We start from the raw sequence: 17,728 nt of genomic DNA, 5'->3' as shown, positions 1-17,728 counted from the left end.
CCGACGCTGCGGATACAGTAGATAAATTGAAAGATCTTATTATTAGAGAGCAATTTGTCAAAGTTTGTTCAACAGAGCTAGCTCTTTTTCTTAAGGAACGAAAGCCAAAGGATCGCAGAGATGTCATGTCTTTGGCTGAACAATACTTAGAAGCTCATGGCGGTACAATTACAAATAGTAAAAGCTCAAAAGTTGCCAGCTTTTCAAATAAATCACCAATACGCCTTAATCAAGGTAATCTTTTGAAACCAATACAGAACTATCATAGGGAAAACAGAAAAGTAACATGCTTCATATGTAATAGAGAGGGTCATGTGGCAAGAGATTGTCGAGATCAGACTAAGAAAAGATATGGGGCTGCTGCAATGTCATATGGAGAGCAAAATAGAAACTACTTTAAAACAAATCGGGATTCTTCACCAAGGAACTGGCGTAGTAGGCCTGAAGACAATAGACGCAATTGGAGATCAGATGATAAGAAAGTATCGGGGTTATGTATGTCAATTTCCCCATCAAGTTCTTATGATGGTTGTATTGAAGAGGGAAAACTTAAATTAGCCAATGGTAATTCTGTGCCTGTCATTACAAGTAGCTGTACAATTGAATCATTAGAAGGTGAACGTCAATTGGATCTGAAACTAGGATATGTTGGTAATCAAGAAGTGAAAGTTCTTAGAGACACTGGTTGCGAGTTGGCAGTAGTTAGAAAGAAGTTAGTGGAAGAAGATCAAATGCTGAATAAAAATTGTGTCATGATAGCAATAGATGGTCGGGCCAGGTTGGTACCTATGGCAAAAATATACATTGATACACCTTATTATAAGGGTAAAATAGAAGCTATGGTTTTAGAGTCAGCAATTTGTGACTTAGTGACGCTTTTTATTACTTGGGGACCATACGCCGCTTTTCATGGAATGGCACGGAAGTGTCACATTGAAGGTTCCATGATAACCGCCGTATGAACACATCTGCGGATGTTTCTAAATTCAAAATTTTACTATTTCACGTTTAAATGTTGAATTCTGCTTAAGCCGGTGCTAGGGGGCGTGGACGGTAATTTGCACTTTCCAGTACCGTTCATGAACAGGCTCAATCAAACCGAGCCTGCAACATTTTTTTCAATTTTACCGTGTTGGGGCTTTCTTTAGGGATTCTGTATTTATCTATTTTAGGATCACATCCGTGTTATTTGTGCCGTGTGGCGGCTGTAAAAGTCTCCCCGTACATTTAATCAATGATGTTATATTTTCGATCCTTGAAGATCGTTCAGCACGACATTATTGTTGTGGCTATGTGGTATTTTTAGTTTCAACTTTTCGGCATTTTCTATATGGGTGGTTCCAATATTCCTACTTGAATAATGTTGAATCACCCTTAGGATATGTTGCCTGCTTTTTAAATTTGTCTTTTGACGTCTTATCTGTGATACGCAGGCTTCATAACCTCTGATCCCCTTTCAAAATTCCATTTTATTTAGTTCCGCCCATTGTTTTCTCGTTTAGGGCACACGCTTTTTATTACTTGGGGACCATACGCCGCTTTTTCATGGAATGGCACGGAAGTGTCACATTGAAGGTTCCATGATTACCGCCGTATGAACACATCTGCGGATGTTTCTAAATTCAAAATTTTACTATTTCACGTTTAAATGTTGAATTCTGCTTAAGCCGGTGCTAGGGGGCGTGGACGGTAATTTGCACTTTCCAGTACCGTCCATGAACAGGCTCAATCAAACCGAGCCTGCAACATTTTCAATTTGCCGATGTTGGGCAATTCTGTATTTTATCTATTTTAGTCTTGGGCAATATTCAGGGTGTACTTGATAAAGCCAAATGAGAAGTGGGTTAGCCGAGAAGTAACAAATATAGCTGCTGTTGTTACTAGAGCACAGCAGAAAAAGAGAAGAAAGCAATAAAACCTCTTAAAGTTGCCAAAGGTCGAAGATAATGAAATTACGGTAGATGTTCTTAAGAAAGAACAATCAAATGACAAAACGTTACAGCGTTTGTGGCAGTATGCTAGGGAAAATAAGATCATGAAAACAAAAAGCGGTAATAAATTAGATATTAAGTAGAAAAAGATGTGTTGTATAGAATATTTTGAGACGGTGAAAGGTTTTTGATTTGAAGTCTGAAACAAGACAAATAGTTGTTCCTAGTAAATATCACAAAAGAGTTATGTGATTAGCTCATGAAATCTATAGTGGGTGGGCATTTGTCTGTACGCAAGACTTTAGAAAGTCTAGTTTTCACTGGCCAGGTATTTCTAGTGATAATAACTAGATTTTGTCGTTCCTGTGACATTTGTCAGAAGACGGTGCCCAGGGGTAGACTTCAGAAAGCTCCTTTAGGTGAAATGCCTATTATTGATACTCCGTTCCAGAGAATTGCGGTTGATTTGATAGGGCCTAATAACGCCTGTATCGGAAAAGGAAATAGGTACATATTAACTGTAGTTGATTATGCTACACGTTACCCAGAAGCTGTTGCTTTAACCCAAGAATTGAGACTGAAAATATAGCTGAAGCATTGTTAGATATTTTTGCAAGAGTAGGCTTCCCATCGGAAATACTTAGTGATAGGGGTAGTCAGTTCACGTCACAACTTATGGAAGAAGTTTGTAGACTTGTATCACTGAAAAACAGTTGTTTACTACCCCTTACAATCCAAAATGTAATGGTCTTTGTGAGAGAATGAATGGTATTTTAAAAAGCATGTTGAAGAAAATGTGCCAAAAAAGACCTAAGGATTGGGATAGATATTTGTCTGCGGTTCTCTTTGCATACAGAGAAGTCCCCTCAGTCAAGTACAGGGTTCTCACCATTTGAACTTCTATATGGCAGAACTGTTAGAGGTCCCATGCAAGCACTAAAAGAATTATGGACAGAGAACAGAAGTACCAGAGACACGTAATACGTATGAGTACGTCCTAGATTTTGAGAAATAGATTAGAACAAACATGCAAGATTGCTAGAGAGAATCTCAGCAACTCACAAGAAGAGTATAAACATCATTATGATAAGAAAACACGACCAAGAAGTCTTAAGAAAGGAGACAAAGTTTTATTGCTCCTTCCTTCAACACACAATAAACTAATGTTACAATGGAAAGGTCCATTTGTTGTAAGTGAAGCAGTTAACAAGTTTGACTACAAAGTAAAAGTAAGTGATAGAATTGGAATGTACCACATAAATCTTCTGAAGAAATATGAAGAAAGAGAAGATAGAATTTGTGCGAGTGTAGCTGTAATAGAAGCCGAAAATAATGATGATAATGGGGTTGTTGATGATGAAAATCTTTTAGAACTAGTAGACACACAGAGTGAAGAGACGTACAGAGATGTTAATGTTAATGATCAATTAACACTTGAACAAAAATCAGAAGTAAATGCGTTGCTTCAAGAATTTGAGGATATTTTTACTGATATTCCCGGAACTACAGATCTTGAATCTCACAAGATTGAGTTGACTGACAAAACACCAATTCGTGTTAGACAATATACGATACCATATGCAAAAAGGACAGCGGTAGAGGATGAAATTAAGAAAATGCTTGAATGTGGTATCATTGAACCAGCAAATTCTGATTATAATTCACCAATTGTTTTGGTGAAGAAAAAGGATAATACAAACCGCTTTTGTATTGACTTCAGACGACTCAACTCTGTTACAAAGTTTGATACAGAACCAATGGGTAATGTTGAGGATGTGATGGCAAAGCTAAAAGAAGATAAGTTCTTCACAAAAATTGATTTGACCAAAGGTTTTTGGCAAATACAATTTGAAGCAAAATCAAGACATCTAACAGCATTTTCTACAACAGAAGGTAGTTACCAATTCAGAAAGATGCCATTTGGAATGGTCAATTCTGGTGCAACATTTAATAGAATAATGCGGAAGTTGCTTTCCGGGGTGAATGATACTGATAACTATGTTGACGATGTGCTTGGACATACGGTTACATGGGAGAGACACATGAAGATGTTGAGACAATTGTTCGAAAGAATATGAAACGCAAAGATCACAGTTAAGCCTTCTAAATGTATGATTGGATTTGAAAGTATACCATTTACCGGTCATGTTGTTGGCAAAGGACAAATGCAAATGGAAGATGACAAATTGATCAAAATTAGAGACGCTATGCGACCAGAGTCAAAGAAGCAACTGAGATCATTTCTTGGTCTAGCTGGATACTACAGAAAATTCATTGCTTCATTTGCAGAAATTGCTTCACCATTGACAGATCTTACGAAGAAAGGACAGCCAAATAAAATCATATGGAAACCAGAACATGAAAAAGCCTTTATGACATTGAAGCAAGTACTGACACGATCACCAATACTACGACTTCCAGACTTTTCAAAGTCATTTGTTTTGCAATGTGATGCCTCAGATACCGGAGTTGGGGCTGCACTTCTTCAACAGTTTGATGATGGTCTGCTTCCAATAGCTTACGCGAGTAAGAAATTGCTGATCAGAGAAAGAAACTACTCGGTTATCGAAAGGGAATGTCTTGCAATGGTATTCGGAATAAAGAAATTCAACAAATATTTGTACGGGAAAGAATTTGAGCTGCATACAGACCATGCTCCTTTAACGTATATTCAGAAATGTAAAGTAGAAAGTGGCCGCATAATGAGATGGGCATTATTTCTACAGAACTATAAGTTTAGAATAGTAGCTGTGAAAGGAAAGGACAACGTGTGTGCAGATTACCTAAGTAGACTAGATACCTGAAAAGAGACATTGTAGATTATTCCATTTGTTTGAAAACAGTGGAGTGTTTTCTTGAGTAGGGGGCTGTCAGAATAATCATACAGTTTCACTGTAGATAGTTTTTTTTACAACGAGTCAGCGATACACTGAAGTGTATCAGATTTCAATGTACAGTTTCATTTATAAACCTGTTGCTGGGAGTATAAAATATGTATACATGTTTAAATGTCAAATCGTTTAAGCTAGCAAATACGCGCGTTTTGAGAGAGATTTAACATCAGTTAGGAGAGACACGCTGAGTGTGTAGCGGTTATTTTTTTATTGGGAAGATAATTTTGTTGTTTTGAAGAGAATTTTGTTGTTTTGAAGTCAGTTTTGTTGGTTTGTTGAAGTGGTTGAATATAATTGTGGTGATCTTAATTGATCAGGGTTTATTGGTTGTAATTAGTTGTTTTGGTTGTTGAGTTATATCTATTTGTGAAGATATAATTGGTTGAATGTTTGGTATTGTCAAGATTATATTAGTTGCTGCTTTGTTTTGAGGATATATGTAAATATTGGGTGCTTCAGTTTGCTATTCTGATGCTGATTAGATTGTGTGAAGTTAATATTATTGGATGAATGTTTGTGGTTTATACTGTTTCTTAGAGTTGTAAGAATATTCATTTTGTGTTCTTCATTTTGTAGTGATTTTATTGTTTTGTTTGGTCATAAGTTGTTTAGAGCTTGGGCTCGCCAGGTGTCTTGTTTTGTTTCGTATAAAAGACGTATACGTGGAAAGATATTTCGTATAAGTGGCTGATAAATGATGTGTGTTTGTTTTGGGTGTAAATAATGATCAGAGTTCTGTGTTTTGGGTGTAAATAATAGTCAGAGGTTGTTGTGTAAATGTATATATTGATTTGAGATAGAAAAAGATAAAAATACCTAAAAAAAATAGTGTTAACTAAACAATTACAGCTAGTTTTCCAACTGAGAATATTTCACTTTTATGTCAGGCGGTGCTGCCCAGCCTCCATATCTTGGAAATTGGTTCCAGTATTTATTACTGAATCTTTCCTTAGATTAAATAACATCAAGGCAGACATTTCTCCTGACAAGGTGGTTATAGCATAATTGCAGAAGGTGTTACTGGGGTCCTTGTTATAATGGCAAAATAAAATTTGTGTATACCTCACATTGAAATGATGTGCAAAGATATTTTTTTTAGATAATATGATAGGCTAAACAGCTATCTTCTTTTGCCTTTGGGAGAAAAAACGTTTAAGGGGGATGTATTTTTATAATCAAAATTAATGCATTAAGATTACCAAGCTCTAGATTTATATACATATATTATATTTTACGTTCCCTTATTTTGAAGCAAAATTTAAAAGATTGTGTATTATCCACCACTTACTCAGTAGTCTATGAGCGAAAAATTTTCAGTTTGAAAAGAGTTAATTCCCAGTTAATTCGCAATAGAGGTATTACAGAGCTTGGCAAATGTGGGGTTTCCCCATACAAACAAAACTTCTACAGTTTCAATTTGATAAATGTATCATTTAAATGTTCAACACATTGGTCACGTTTTGAATGGTATTGCACCATGCTGGTGCACCTATAAGGATAATAGTGTATGTATACCCAGGAAGATGATTGTGAAAACTTATATTTACCAAGTTCTGGAATACCTCTTTTTGTAAATGAGTTTGAATGCTATATTTGTTATAATTATTGATCATGAGTAAATGAACATGTTTTTATATACATGTATAACTTTAGTATTGATACTTATTAATACTCAACCTTTAACCTGCTGAAGTTGTGTAATGAGCGCAACCTGCTCTGAATTTGGCTCAGCCTGATTGAACTTTGAAGGGGTTTCAATACCAGCAGTAAAAATTATGGCTTGACTTTTTACTGACTGCCTAGGATGTATTTAATGATGACCTAGGCTCTTTTATCTGATGGCCTAGGCTGTAGTTACAGATGGCCTAGACCTTTTTTTCTGATGGCCTAGGCTCTATTTACTGATGGCCTAGACTGTATTTACCAATGGCCTAGGCTGTATTTACTGATGGCCTAGGCTGTATTTACTGATGGCCTAGGCTGTATTTACCAATGGCATAGGCTGTATTTACTGATGGCCTAGGCTCTATTTATTGATAGCCTAGGCTCTATTTACCAATGGCCTAGGCTGTATTTACTGATGGCCTAGGCTGTATTTACTGATGGCCTAGGCTTATCACTCAGTTCCAGCAGGTTGAGGGTTAAGTTAGTAAGGTTTGGAGTTCGAGTGGTGTATTGCATTATACACTATATTATGTCATGTTTTACAGTCTTTGTCATCTAATATACTGCTGCTTGTTATCAATTTCTGGTGTGATATTATAGCCAATCATAATAAAGATTAATTTACATTTCTAGTTGTTTGCTCTATTAAGCTGACATGACCACTTTGTGCTCAGAGGTGAGCTGTGTTGGTCAATCATGGTCATCTGCAATCTCTTAAACCATGTGGTGGAGTTTGACCAAACTTCACAGTGACTCTTAATAATACGTTGACATGTATAAATGGTTACAGTCTAATGTATATTTATGTCACAGGGGCTATAAAAGATTTCAATATTTAAAAAATCGTCTAGAGCTTAAATATTTTGTATTCAACATGGTGTAGCCGGTGAGTATTCTAGGATGGGGGATTCACTTATATTTTTGAGAATTTTCCCCTGTTTTTTCAATGGCAGGGTGGGGGAGATCAAGTCAGTAAACCTTATCTAACCTACTCTATATCTACACCGAAAATGTTATTGTTGGGACAAGAATGGCGGATGTAATATTTACAAACATCTAGAATCGGAAAACTATCTTAGTACCAGAACAGTAATGTTATATTTACAAATATCAAAAATCATTTGATAAATCAAAGAAGCATATTTAATGTGGCAAAATCACACGTTTTAATGCTATTTTCTTGGAAAAGCGACTTATAGAGAGAAAATCAAGACCGATTTAACACAATATCTCGAATATCCCATGTCTTAACAATATTTGTATGACTTATGAATTTAAAGACAATTACGAGGTCCAAATAAGAAAATATATTTAAAATTGTAATTTTATTTTATTTAAGTATCAACGTTTTAAATGAGCGTACACACAAAGGGACATAAATGGCTGAACCATCATTCGCTTACTTGCGTATAGGCAACAACGCGCCTTACAGTTGTCATACTTCAATTAAAATCCGTATATACAATGTAGCTTCCTATTGAATCCGATAATTACTGAAAATACAAATGTATCAGAACAGAAACATACGTTTTATTTTAGACTTGTACATAGTACATCGTCATGCATATAGATAAATAAAACAATTATCACGTCACGTGATCATGGTAACACAAAGTACAATATGAAACTTAGAATATATAATAGAATGTACATTGTTATGAGTAATAAGTAAATATTTTCTCAATCATAGCAGTAATAGAAATTCTACTGGCAACCTCACAGGATATTGTATTACACAAACAAACATGATGTTATAATATATGAGAATTGTAAAAAAAAAAATATTTTCCAAGAGGATGTTAAAAAATCAAATATTTAAGAGAGTATTTCTGATTGCCAAACTTTCTTTAATGTATCTTGCTAAATTAATCAATAAAAGCTTGTTTGAAGTTTGCAATAACTGAATAAATTTGAAACATCGATGGTCTAACATAAAAATATTTTTTTATAAATGTCTTACGAATATTATTATAACAAGGACAAACCAGAACATAATGATATTCATCTTCGATATCAAGGGTATTACAGCACTGACAATATCTCTCGTTTCGTGGTAATCTATGTCTACTATATCTACCAGTTTGTATTCTGAGAGAATGGGCTGATAATCTTATTTTGGAAATATAAATTCTTAAACTACGTGGTAAAAGGTCGAGGTAAATTTCATACGATAAATTAGTTTTGCAAATTTTATATAGATCTAAAACATTATTATTTTCAATATTACCATGCCAATCTTGTACATAATTATCAATAAGTCTTTGTTTATCAATCCATTAAAAGTATCAAGGACGCATAATTATAATGGGATAAATTTCGCCTTTAAACTTATTCACTAATATTTTAATTTATTGAAGAAAAAAAAACACTTATATTTTACTTTATTTATTATACCTCACGTAAACTTTTTACTGTATAGCCTAATGTGACGCTACATGGTGTATGTCACCCGGTCAACACACGACTTAACATAATAACATAATGTTATAGTTCTCTCCCCTGGTCCATCAATGACGAAAAAAACAACAACAACAAACAAAAAACCAAACATGTCTCCCAGGGTAATAGTGCATTATAGCAACCCTTGCTAATATGCAGTATTGTCCTGAAAGACATATGTTATCTTTTATTTATAAACATGTGTATTTCAAATAATATACATGTATTTCGTTTCCTTTGAGTAGTTTTGCTATATGAAACATCAGCACAGATTTTATTTTGTTGTTCTTATCTTGAAAATGTCCAAAGGTTATGGGACAATTTCGCGAAGTTAATTTGCTAAAAATAGATTGTGTACGTGACAACCCCTTAGTCTTATCTAAATATTTATACAAAAGTTATATTATAAGCTGGATTACAAGGAATTATAATGATTATTTTCTTGGGCATTTTACTAAACTTTGGTTCATTTATTCAATATTAGTTACATGTACATTCGTAATTTTGAGAATTCACATACTTTCTTATCCTAACAGATATTGTCATCAATTTTGGACTCTTTTTTCACATCATGCTTGTCTATAATCAGCTGACAATCATAGCTTTTTTACTGTTTATTCTGTTTGATTTGTATAATAACAATTTATGCACACAGGTATAATTATATTATTCACTTATTTAAAGTGAATTGGTCTATAATTGAAGTCTGTAATACCATAAAAATTATGTTGATGGTATTTTGTATAATTATACATGTCCAAACAACAACAACAAAAACAATAACTGTAACAAAATAAATGAAGTACATATATATGGATAATTATATATGGTTGTTATTGGTAAGTGTATAATACATGATATCACATATCTATATATAGCAGATAATAAAATGTTCCAGAACAAAATATTATTATTCGTCTTATTAATGGACATACTAAATCACTCAACTTTTATCCTATGAAATACAAACGATAAATTGTTTTTATCAATATTTGAAATACTAGTACATGTAGTTGTGGAAAATGTGCCCATTATAGACCAGTCCACTTTAAAGCTACTATCTCACACATTGTACATAGTTTTGGTGGGTTTTTTTTGTTTGTTTCTTTTTTTTTTTTTAATAAAATGTCATCACAAGATAAACGTTCACCACAGGCTCGTACATTTATATGGAATTAGATTATTAATTCGTGTCTTGTCCGACAAGAAAACACATGAGTAAAGTTTTTGCAATGTTTAAGATGCTGTACTTTTAAACGGTCGCAAAGTTTTATATTAAATTATACACGAACTTGCAAGTAGATCCATTGGTTGTGGGTAGACTAGATACGTGTTTAAGTTTTTTTTGTCCTGCAATCCTTTTTTTTCAAAATAATTTAAAGGAAAATTTTTCAAAAAAAAGACGAAAAATCGAAGTCCGGGAAGGGGCCTACACCCGGTTTTTTAAACGAATTTCTACTTATTTTAACTGTCCTTCGCTACATGTTATGGGGTGTGAAATAGGGGAAAGTTTTTATGAACATGACAACCCTTTAAAATTATTCTTAAAAAGCGATTTTAATTCTTGTATTTTAAAAAAATTTTTTAAAATTTTGGGGGTTTTTAGCCTTTTTTTGGTGGGAAATTTAATTAAAAACAGGCCCTTAAGTTTTTTTTTTTAAAAAACAAATAAAAAATAAAGATCTACCTACCCATAAAATAAAATATTTTTATATTTTAAACAGCAAACCCCTAAATTTTTGCCAAAAAAATTTTTAATTACTAACGGAAAAATGTACATTGCAAAATTTTTAAAAAATTTTAAAAAATTTTTTTTTACTGGTGAATGCACGAAGTGTTTCCAATGTCAGAATGTAGTTTATCCACGTGAGTGCAAAAACTTGAAGCTATGTAGCTCCGATGAGGTAATATTATAAAGATATCAATTAACTCATAAAAAACGTTTATTATTGTTGTTTTACTTAAATCACAGACAAATGAATGAACTATATTGCATCTACTTACTAGTGTTTATTTATTATTATTATTATTTTAAACATTTTTACATGTATGCCACTTATTGACTACTAGATACATTACTTTTTTTAATTGTATTTTAGATCTGTTTTGTACAACAAGTTGTAACAGCCGATGGTTTTATTTTGTATAATTCAGGATGCAAACCAAAGTCGGTACAGTATTTACAAACATTACACTATAAATGCATATTCACATGCTATAGCCATGCATTTTGTCTATATTTCGTGACATTCGTGCAGTAATGAAAATGTGTGAAACCGTTACATTTGTACTGCCCAAAGGTGACGAAATTTTTACCTTCTTTGAATCAAAATAAGTCTGTTAAACTTGTATTGGCTTAAATGTGCGTGATTTTGAATTTGCATTAAAACATACATTTATATACATGTTTATAAATTTGCTGTATTTATATAATGGATATTAATGTGTATTGTGCTAAAGTGTCTTTCATATGTAGCGCAATAGTCTAATCACACATAGAAATAGCACATCATGTTCACCCCAGTCAGTCACCTTTATGTTTCGTTTCGTTTCGTGCAAAAGTTGCCTTAAAACTGAATTGAAGTAAACCTGAAATTTAGTTAGAAATATGTTACAATTAATAAGGGTGAATAAGGTTGAAAAAACCTTCTCCAAAGTAAATTATGTTGACAAGATATATTGTTGTAATGAAATTTTTGTTAAATATATGTATGCCTCATGGGCTTTTAAGCCTAATGGTTCTGAAAGAAATAAACTTTATCAATGTTTCCTTAATATTAACAAAAATTACTAATCCTCATACACCCTGTTGTTTAACTTTGTATATATTCGTTTTTAATTTTTTTATATTATTATTTACAAGCGTCTTCTTTGCGATTTTAAGCTTGACACTGATAATACTGTGATTCCATGGGATTAATAATATCGTGGATATCATAAGAAAAAAAGATGTACATGTATTTATTTTCAAATAAACACATATTCAGTTAGAAAATATATAACATAATTCAAGTTCTCTTTGAAAATATAGTCTCTTTTTTTGCATCATCTTATATATAAAGCAAAGTCTTTTAATTTCAAATTTAAAAAACACACCCAAAATCAAACTTTTTTTCTTCAGAGCAGTTAAATTTTTTCTTCTCATTTATTTAAACATGTTATAACATCTACATAACTAAATTGTAAAATCCAGTCCATTTATATATTTTGCTATTTTATTTAGCAATATTCTTGATAACTTTTTCGGGTTAAATGTTCACTTTTAAGAACACTTGTTTTATTTTCTTCTGCAAAGATGAAATAAAATCTCAAGACAGTCATAGACTGTCAGTCATTAATGGGATTACTTCAGACTTGTCCAGTCGATTCTGTGCCGCTGGTAGGAAGATCAACAAGTGTTGTAGAACAACGCTCCACTAACATGACAACGTGTGAGGAATGTTGCTCAAGTGACTACTGTAACAGAAATGGATGTGGATCAAACGGTTAAGAAAATTTGAGCCGTGCCATGACAAAACCAACATAATGGGTTTGCGACCAGCATGGATCCAGACCAGCCTGCGCATCCGCGCAGTCTGATCTGGATCCATGCTGTTCACTATCAGTTACAATACATGGTATACGGTTTGTAGGCGAACAGCATGGATTGCGGATGCGCAGGCTGGTTTTGATACACTCTGGTCGCAAAAACCCATTGTGTTGGTTTTGTTATGGCGCGGCTCTCATATGTTTATTTTATAAGGTTTCTTCTTGTGACGTTAAGGTAATCATTGCTTCCGAAGGATCAACCCTTTTCAAGATTTTTTCTTAACCTATGACTAAAGCTGTTATAGCATGCAGGTCATTATTGTATGCACTGGGAGCACCTTTAATGTTGGCATATATTTAGCCGAACTTTTTTGCTTTTATACATTTTAAAGGGGTGTCATTGACAGTTGTTTTGACATGAAGGTACTGGGACTATAATTTTAGATTATTTTAAAAACTATTTGATGTAGATCTTTAATGCTAGTAGCTTGTGTGCAACATTCAGACCATTCTTACAGACAACATCACTTTATTGTGCCAAATTGACATATATATGATTTTGATAACTTTATTAAGTTACAAACAATAAAATATGATTGCATTCAAGATCTTGAAATCTTGAATCAAAATCATATATATATGTTTAATATTGATTGGTTCAGAGATCACAATAAATATATATCAACGCAATTATTCAATGACTTTGTAATTTTCTTCATAGTTCATGTACATTTGCCCACACCACACACAATAAGTTTGTTGTTTGTATTTACAATTAGTAAAATTGAATGAAATATGAATGAACTGAATTAAAGTAGATATTCTTGTTGATGATATAGTAGAAGTATAATATATCTGCCCGTTAACATAAATTTTCATCGCATTAGAGTCAATTTTCATTGCTTTATCTTCAGAAATACCTTTCTCCCAACGAGGACCGTATTGCTTTACGTGTGACGTCCTAAATCCCAAAACCGACTGCAATGACGTTGACATCTGTGCCGCTGACGAAGTAAATATTCATAACGTCTTTTTATATTTTGTATACTTTGTATTTCTTTTGTGGGTTAGATTTCAGTGTCTAATAGAAAATGTCCTGCTTAAAAAAAAATATATATATATAAAAACTTTTTAAAGGCACATTTTGACTCAGAAACAAATAATTTTTCCCCCTTTAATTATGGCTTTATGTATGTTAAATGCCTCTAGCCCTGAATGTGAAATTATTTGTAATAAAAGTAGCAAAATATAAACAAAATATAGCATTATGACTTCCATACAAAATACTAGATCACTATTTCTGTACTAGTTGCCAAAAAGCAACACCAAAAGGTCGCTCAGGTAATTGACCAATTAGTAAATGTTTGGAAACTATAACAAGACCCCAAAAATAAAAAGATTTAGAAAAACACAAACAGAGGCTTTCCATGGGCATAATGAGCCTTTAAATGTTAATTATCAGATGCACTTTGCACATGATAAATAATATGAGCCGCGCCATGACAAAACCAACATAATGGGTTTGCGACCAGCATGGATCCAGATCAGCCTGCGCATCCGCGCAGTCTGATCAGGATCCATGCTGTTCGCTTATCAACCCTTTTACAAGTAGAGAAACTGATAGCGAACAGTATGGATCCTGATCAGACTGCGCGGATGCGCAGGCTGGTCTGGATCCATGCTGGTCGCAAACGCACTATGTTGGTTTTGTCATGACGCGGCTCATATAATGTTTCAGATGTGTGTGTTATATGCACCACCCGAATTCAGTGGTCTTCCGGAAACAATCTATAGAGGTCGTTGTGAAACAAAAACGGTAAAGCTTATAATTGTACTCCTCTTTCAAAAATGTCAAATCAATAAATAGAGGATATTCATGTCACAGGGTGAGAAAAATGTGCAGCCTGATCGGGACTCGAACCCGGGACCTTCGGAATACCGTACCGCGACTCTACCGACTGAGCTATCCGGCCACTTACACATTTTCTCCCCTAAATATTGAACAATTCTGAACCGTGACATACGCCCCTGCTATATTGGAATTCGTCCTCGAATTTTACAGAGTTACAGAGCAACGTGATTTTAACTCTGGGCTATATTAAGTCACGGTTCCCCGTTGGGCGCCAAATATAACAGGGTGAGAAAAATGTGCAGCCTGACCGGGACTCGAACCCGGGACCCTCTGAATACCGTACCGCGGCTCTACCTACTGAGCTATCCGGCCACTTACACATCTTCTCCCCTAAATAGCGAACAGTTCTGAACCGTGACATTCAAGTTTTTTTCTATAATTTTCATCGAGTGGTATGTAAATAAATATTTCATGAGTGGCGGAAGCCACGAGTGAAATATGATAATTTTCATATCACAAGATGATACTCAACGAGAGCATGCAAGTGTGTATAATTTATGTGAATCATGCTGAACGGTTTCTTTTAAAGGACACTGATATAACTTATAACATTTAAAAGTCCTAAAACGTTTTTGACAAGCATGCGCGTTTTCAAAGTGACATTAATTTTCATGAAATATTGGGGAAAACTTGAAAAGTTTTATGTAAACAGATCTAAAATTGTATGATATGCTAGCTATGGATTTGGTAAATTACGAGGTTTTGTCTAGATATGAGTATATAATTTTTAAGGGCTGTTATACACTTAGCCAAACGTCAAACAATGACAACTGTTTGACACTGTGTTGCGACACGGATTTCTGCAATGATAGGTGTGATACTCCTACAAATACCACCATTGCTACAACGCCAGCCACAACTAGCCAAACTTCTGCGCCATCTACAAAAGGTCTGTACAATTAGAGATATATCTTACAATGTTTGATATTTCCACATCAATTTCCGAAATTGCATAATTTATGTAGCTATGAAGAATGTCAACATTAATACAAGAATGTCTTCCTAGCCGATAGATGAGTAAAACCTTCAAATTCGATTTCATAACTTAATATTTGAACGATATGTTTATAAATCGACGCGTCTGATGTTCTTCTGCCATTTTACATTTTGTTATGAACATGATTTAACATAAAAACGTGCACAGCTTTACCTTAAACTTTGAATATTTCGAAATCATACCGATTTTATGAATACATATTTCAAAAAAATCAATATGAATAATGTTGTAGGTATTCATACAGAAAGAATAACACATATAACCACATTAGCAACTTCAACTCACGGGCATTGCAATACCAGTGACGGCTTCGAGTATGTACACAATGCGCATGCGCAAATGTGTGTCTATTTTGTACAAAATCACAGTCACAAAACATGGGATGATGCAAGACACAGATGTCAAATAATAAACTCAGAACTTGTCGTCCTGGACACACACGCAAAAGCTGCTCTCATCAGGAAATACATTATAAAACATACTCGTATGTTGTTTTTGTATAAAAACTAAAATTTATTAAATTTCGTGGTTTTGGGAGCGGTCGTGCATGAATTAACCGTTGGCTCATATAATATTCTACCATGCGTGTGCTTTCATTAAATGAAGCTTTAAAATGGTATCTTTGTAGTATATGTTATGTGCACGCACTTCCATAAACGCATGATAAACAATATACGAACATTTGAAAATGTTATATAGAAGTTGGTTTTAAAAAATTTAGGAATTCGATAAAGTCTTTGAAATACGACCAATTCATTCTCTTTGCCAACCCCTTCACGTTATTTAGGAGACTTTTGTTAATACCATTATACACTTACTGAAAATATACTATCTTTTACAAAAAATAACTGTATTATTCATTTTCTAAATTATTCGTATCAAGTAGTAATATTATGAAAAATATTTCTATTTCTATATCTTATTACAACATATTACTCTACCAAACGTTGTGTATAATTTTACGACACATTTATGGCTTACACACATTTCAGGCTTGGCATTATAACCTGTTAAGTCCTTTTTCATTTTGATGTGTTTATTTACATGACACTATTTTAGATACTTGATGTCATATTTTTAGGACTCCACACTGATATGTATTGCGTTGGTGCCAGAGACTTCAATAATCATGACCATTTCTCTTGGGTAAATGGCAATTCAGTACATGTCAATACAAATGACTGGGATAACCATCAGCCGGACACTACTGGACATGGACATGACAAAGACTGTGTGTGCATACATCGGGGTGATGACCATTCGTACACGTGGCATAACAAGGAATGCAATGACAAGGGATTTTTTATTTGTGAACGATAATAAATATTTATCATAACTTAATTAAATACTTCATGTTGTCTTAGTTAACCATTTGTTTACTTAATAATGGTTTTAAAAGTACATTTACGAGAGTTGTTGTAATAAGTCAGGGATAACAACGTTTAAATTCAATATACTGAACGGACTTTTAAGTTGTTCTTTTACACTGATATCTAATACGCTATAAGTGTTAATGTAAAAATGCAGCATGATGTCTTAATGTGATTACACAGAACAAATTAAAAGACTATCTGATACCATTATACGGCCCATAATAACATTATGTCAGTTTGTCTCCTTTTTAAATGTATCACCTCTGTGTAGGGTACACATTTGATATCAAGTCAGACAGTACTAAAATGTGGTTTTCTTTCATAACAAAATTTTACCTATGTTCAACATGCTGTCCGGTTAGAACCATCACCTCGGTGTAACGATAATTAATACTGCGTATCTGTAAACTAAAATTTAAGTTAATGATTGTATCATAGTTTGGGCCCAATTGGGGACATTTCTGCTGAAAATGTGTCAGGGTTAAATCGTATACATAAACATGCACAGTGCGTTAACTGGAGTGCAGGTATAAGTTACCCGCACTCCAGAGCATGCCCATTGATTGGCTCATTTTTGCTTGGGTTTACTTATTGTGACTGCAGATAAAGGAAAAGCGATAGAAATATCATATTCAGATGCTCGTACATTGGTTACTTTTTTCTGGGGTTTCATATTGTGACAACAGGGAACGTGTTTTTATGTTTGACTATGATACAAAAGAACACTCGGCAATCTGGTTAATACTCGAGGACTACGCCCTGTAGGAGCACATTTGTCTCGTAGCACATTTGTCTTACGTAAGACCGATGCGGTCGCATATGTCCCACATGAGACAAATGGGACCTCAAATGTCTACCCCAAAAAACTCATTTGTGTGACAAATGTGCTCCGATCAAGTTTTTTAAGGGACAAGAAAGCACATTTGTCTCATTTGTTTTTAATGGACAAGAAAGCACATTTGTCTCATGTCATTTTTTATGAATTATTT

The 17,728-nt window shown here is 33.8% G+C and overlaps 1 protein-coding gene across 1 annotated transcript; it reads left to right on the top strand.

The window, feature by feature from the left end:
* The first annotated feature begins 10,747 nt into the window (after window positions 1–10,747).
* Window positions 10,748–16,808, top strand: LOC132718007 (uncharacterized). Its single transcript, XM_060701615.1, has 8 exons — window positions 10,748–10,833; window positions 11,029–11,100; window positions 12,282–12,414; window positions 13,372–13,469; window positions 14,196–14,273; window positions 15,102–15,258; window positions 15,599–15,850; window positions 16,448–16,808. The coding sequence occupies exons 3-8, from the start codon at window positions 12,351–12,353 to the stop codon at window positions 16,684–16,686; spliced, it is 888 nt and encodes a 295-aa protein (XP_060557598.1). The 5' UTR covers window positions 10,748–10,833; window positions 11,029–11,100; window positions 12,282–12,350; the 3' UTR covers window positions 16,687–16,808.
* Window positions 16,809–17,728: the final 920 nt, after the last annotated feature.

This window comes from Ruditapes philippinarum, unplaced genomic scaffold (genome assembly GCF_026571515.1).
Source record: "Ruditapes philippinarum isolate M1 unplaced genomic scaffold, ASM2657151v2 ctg1075_1_1_1_1, whole genome shotgun sequence".
Classification (NCBI taxonomy): Eukaryota; Metazoa; Mollusca; class Bivalvia; order Venerida; family Veneridae; genus Ruditapes; species Ruditapes philippinarum.
This window is presented reverse-complemented; position numbering and strand designations above follow the sequence as displayed.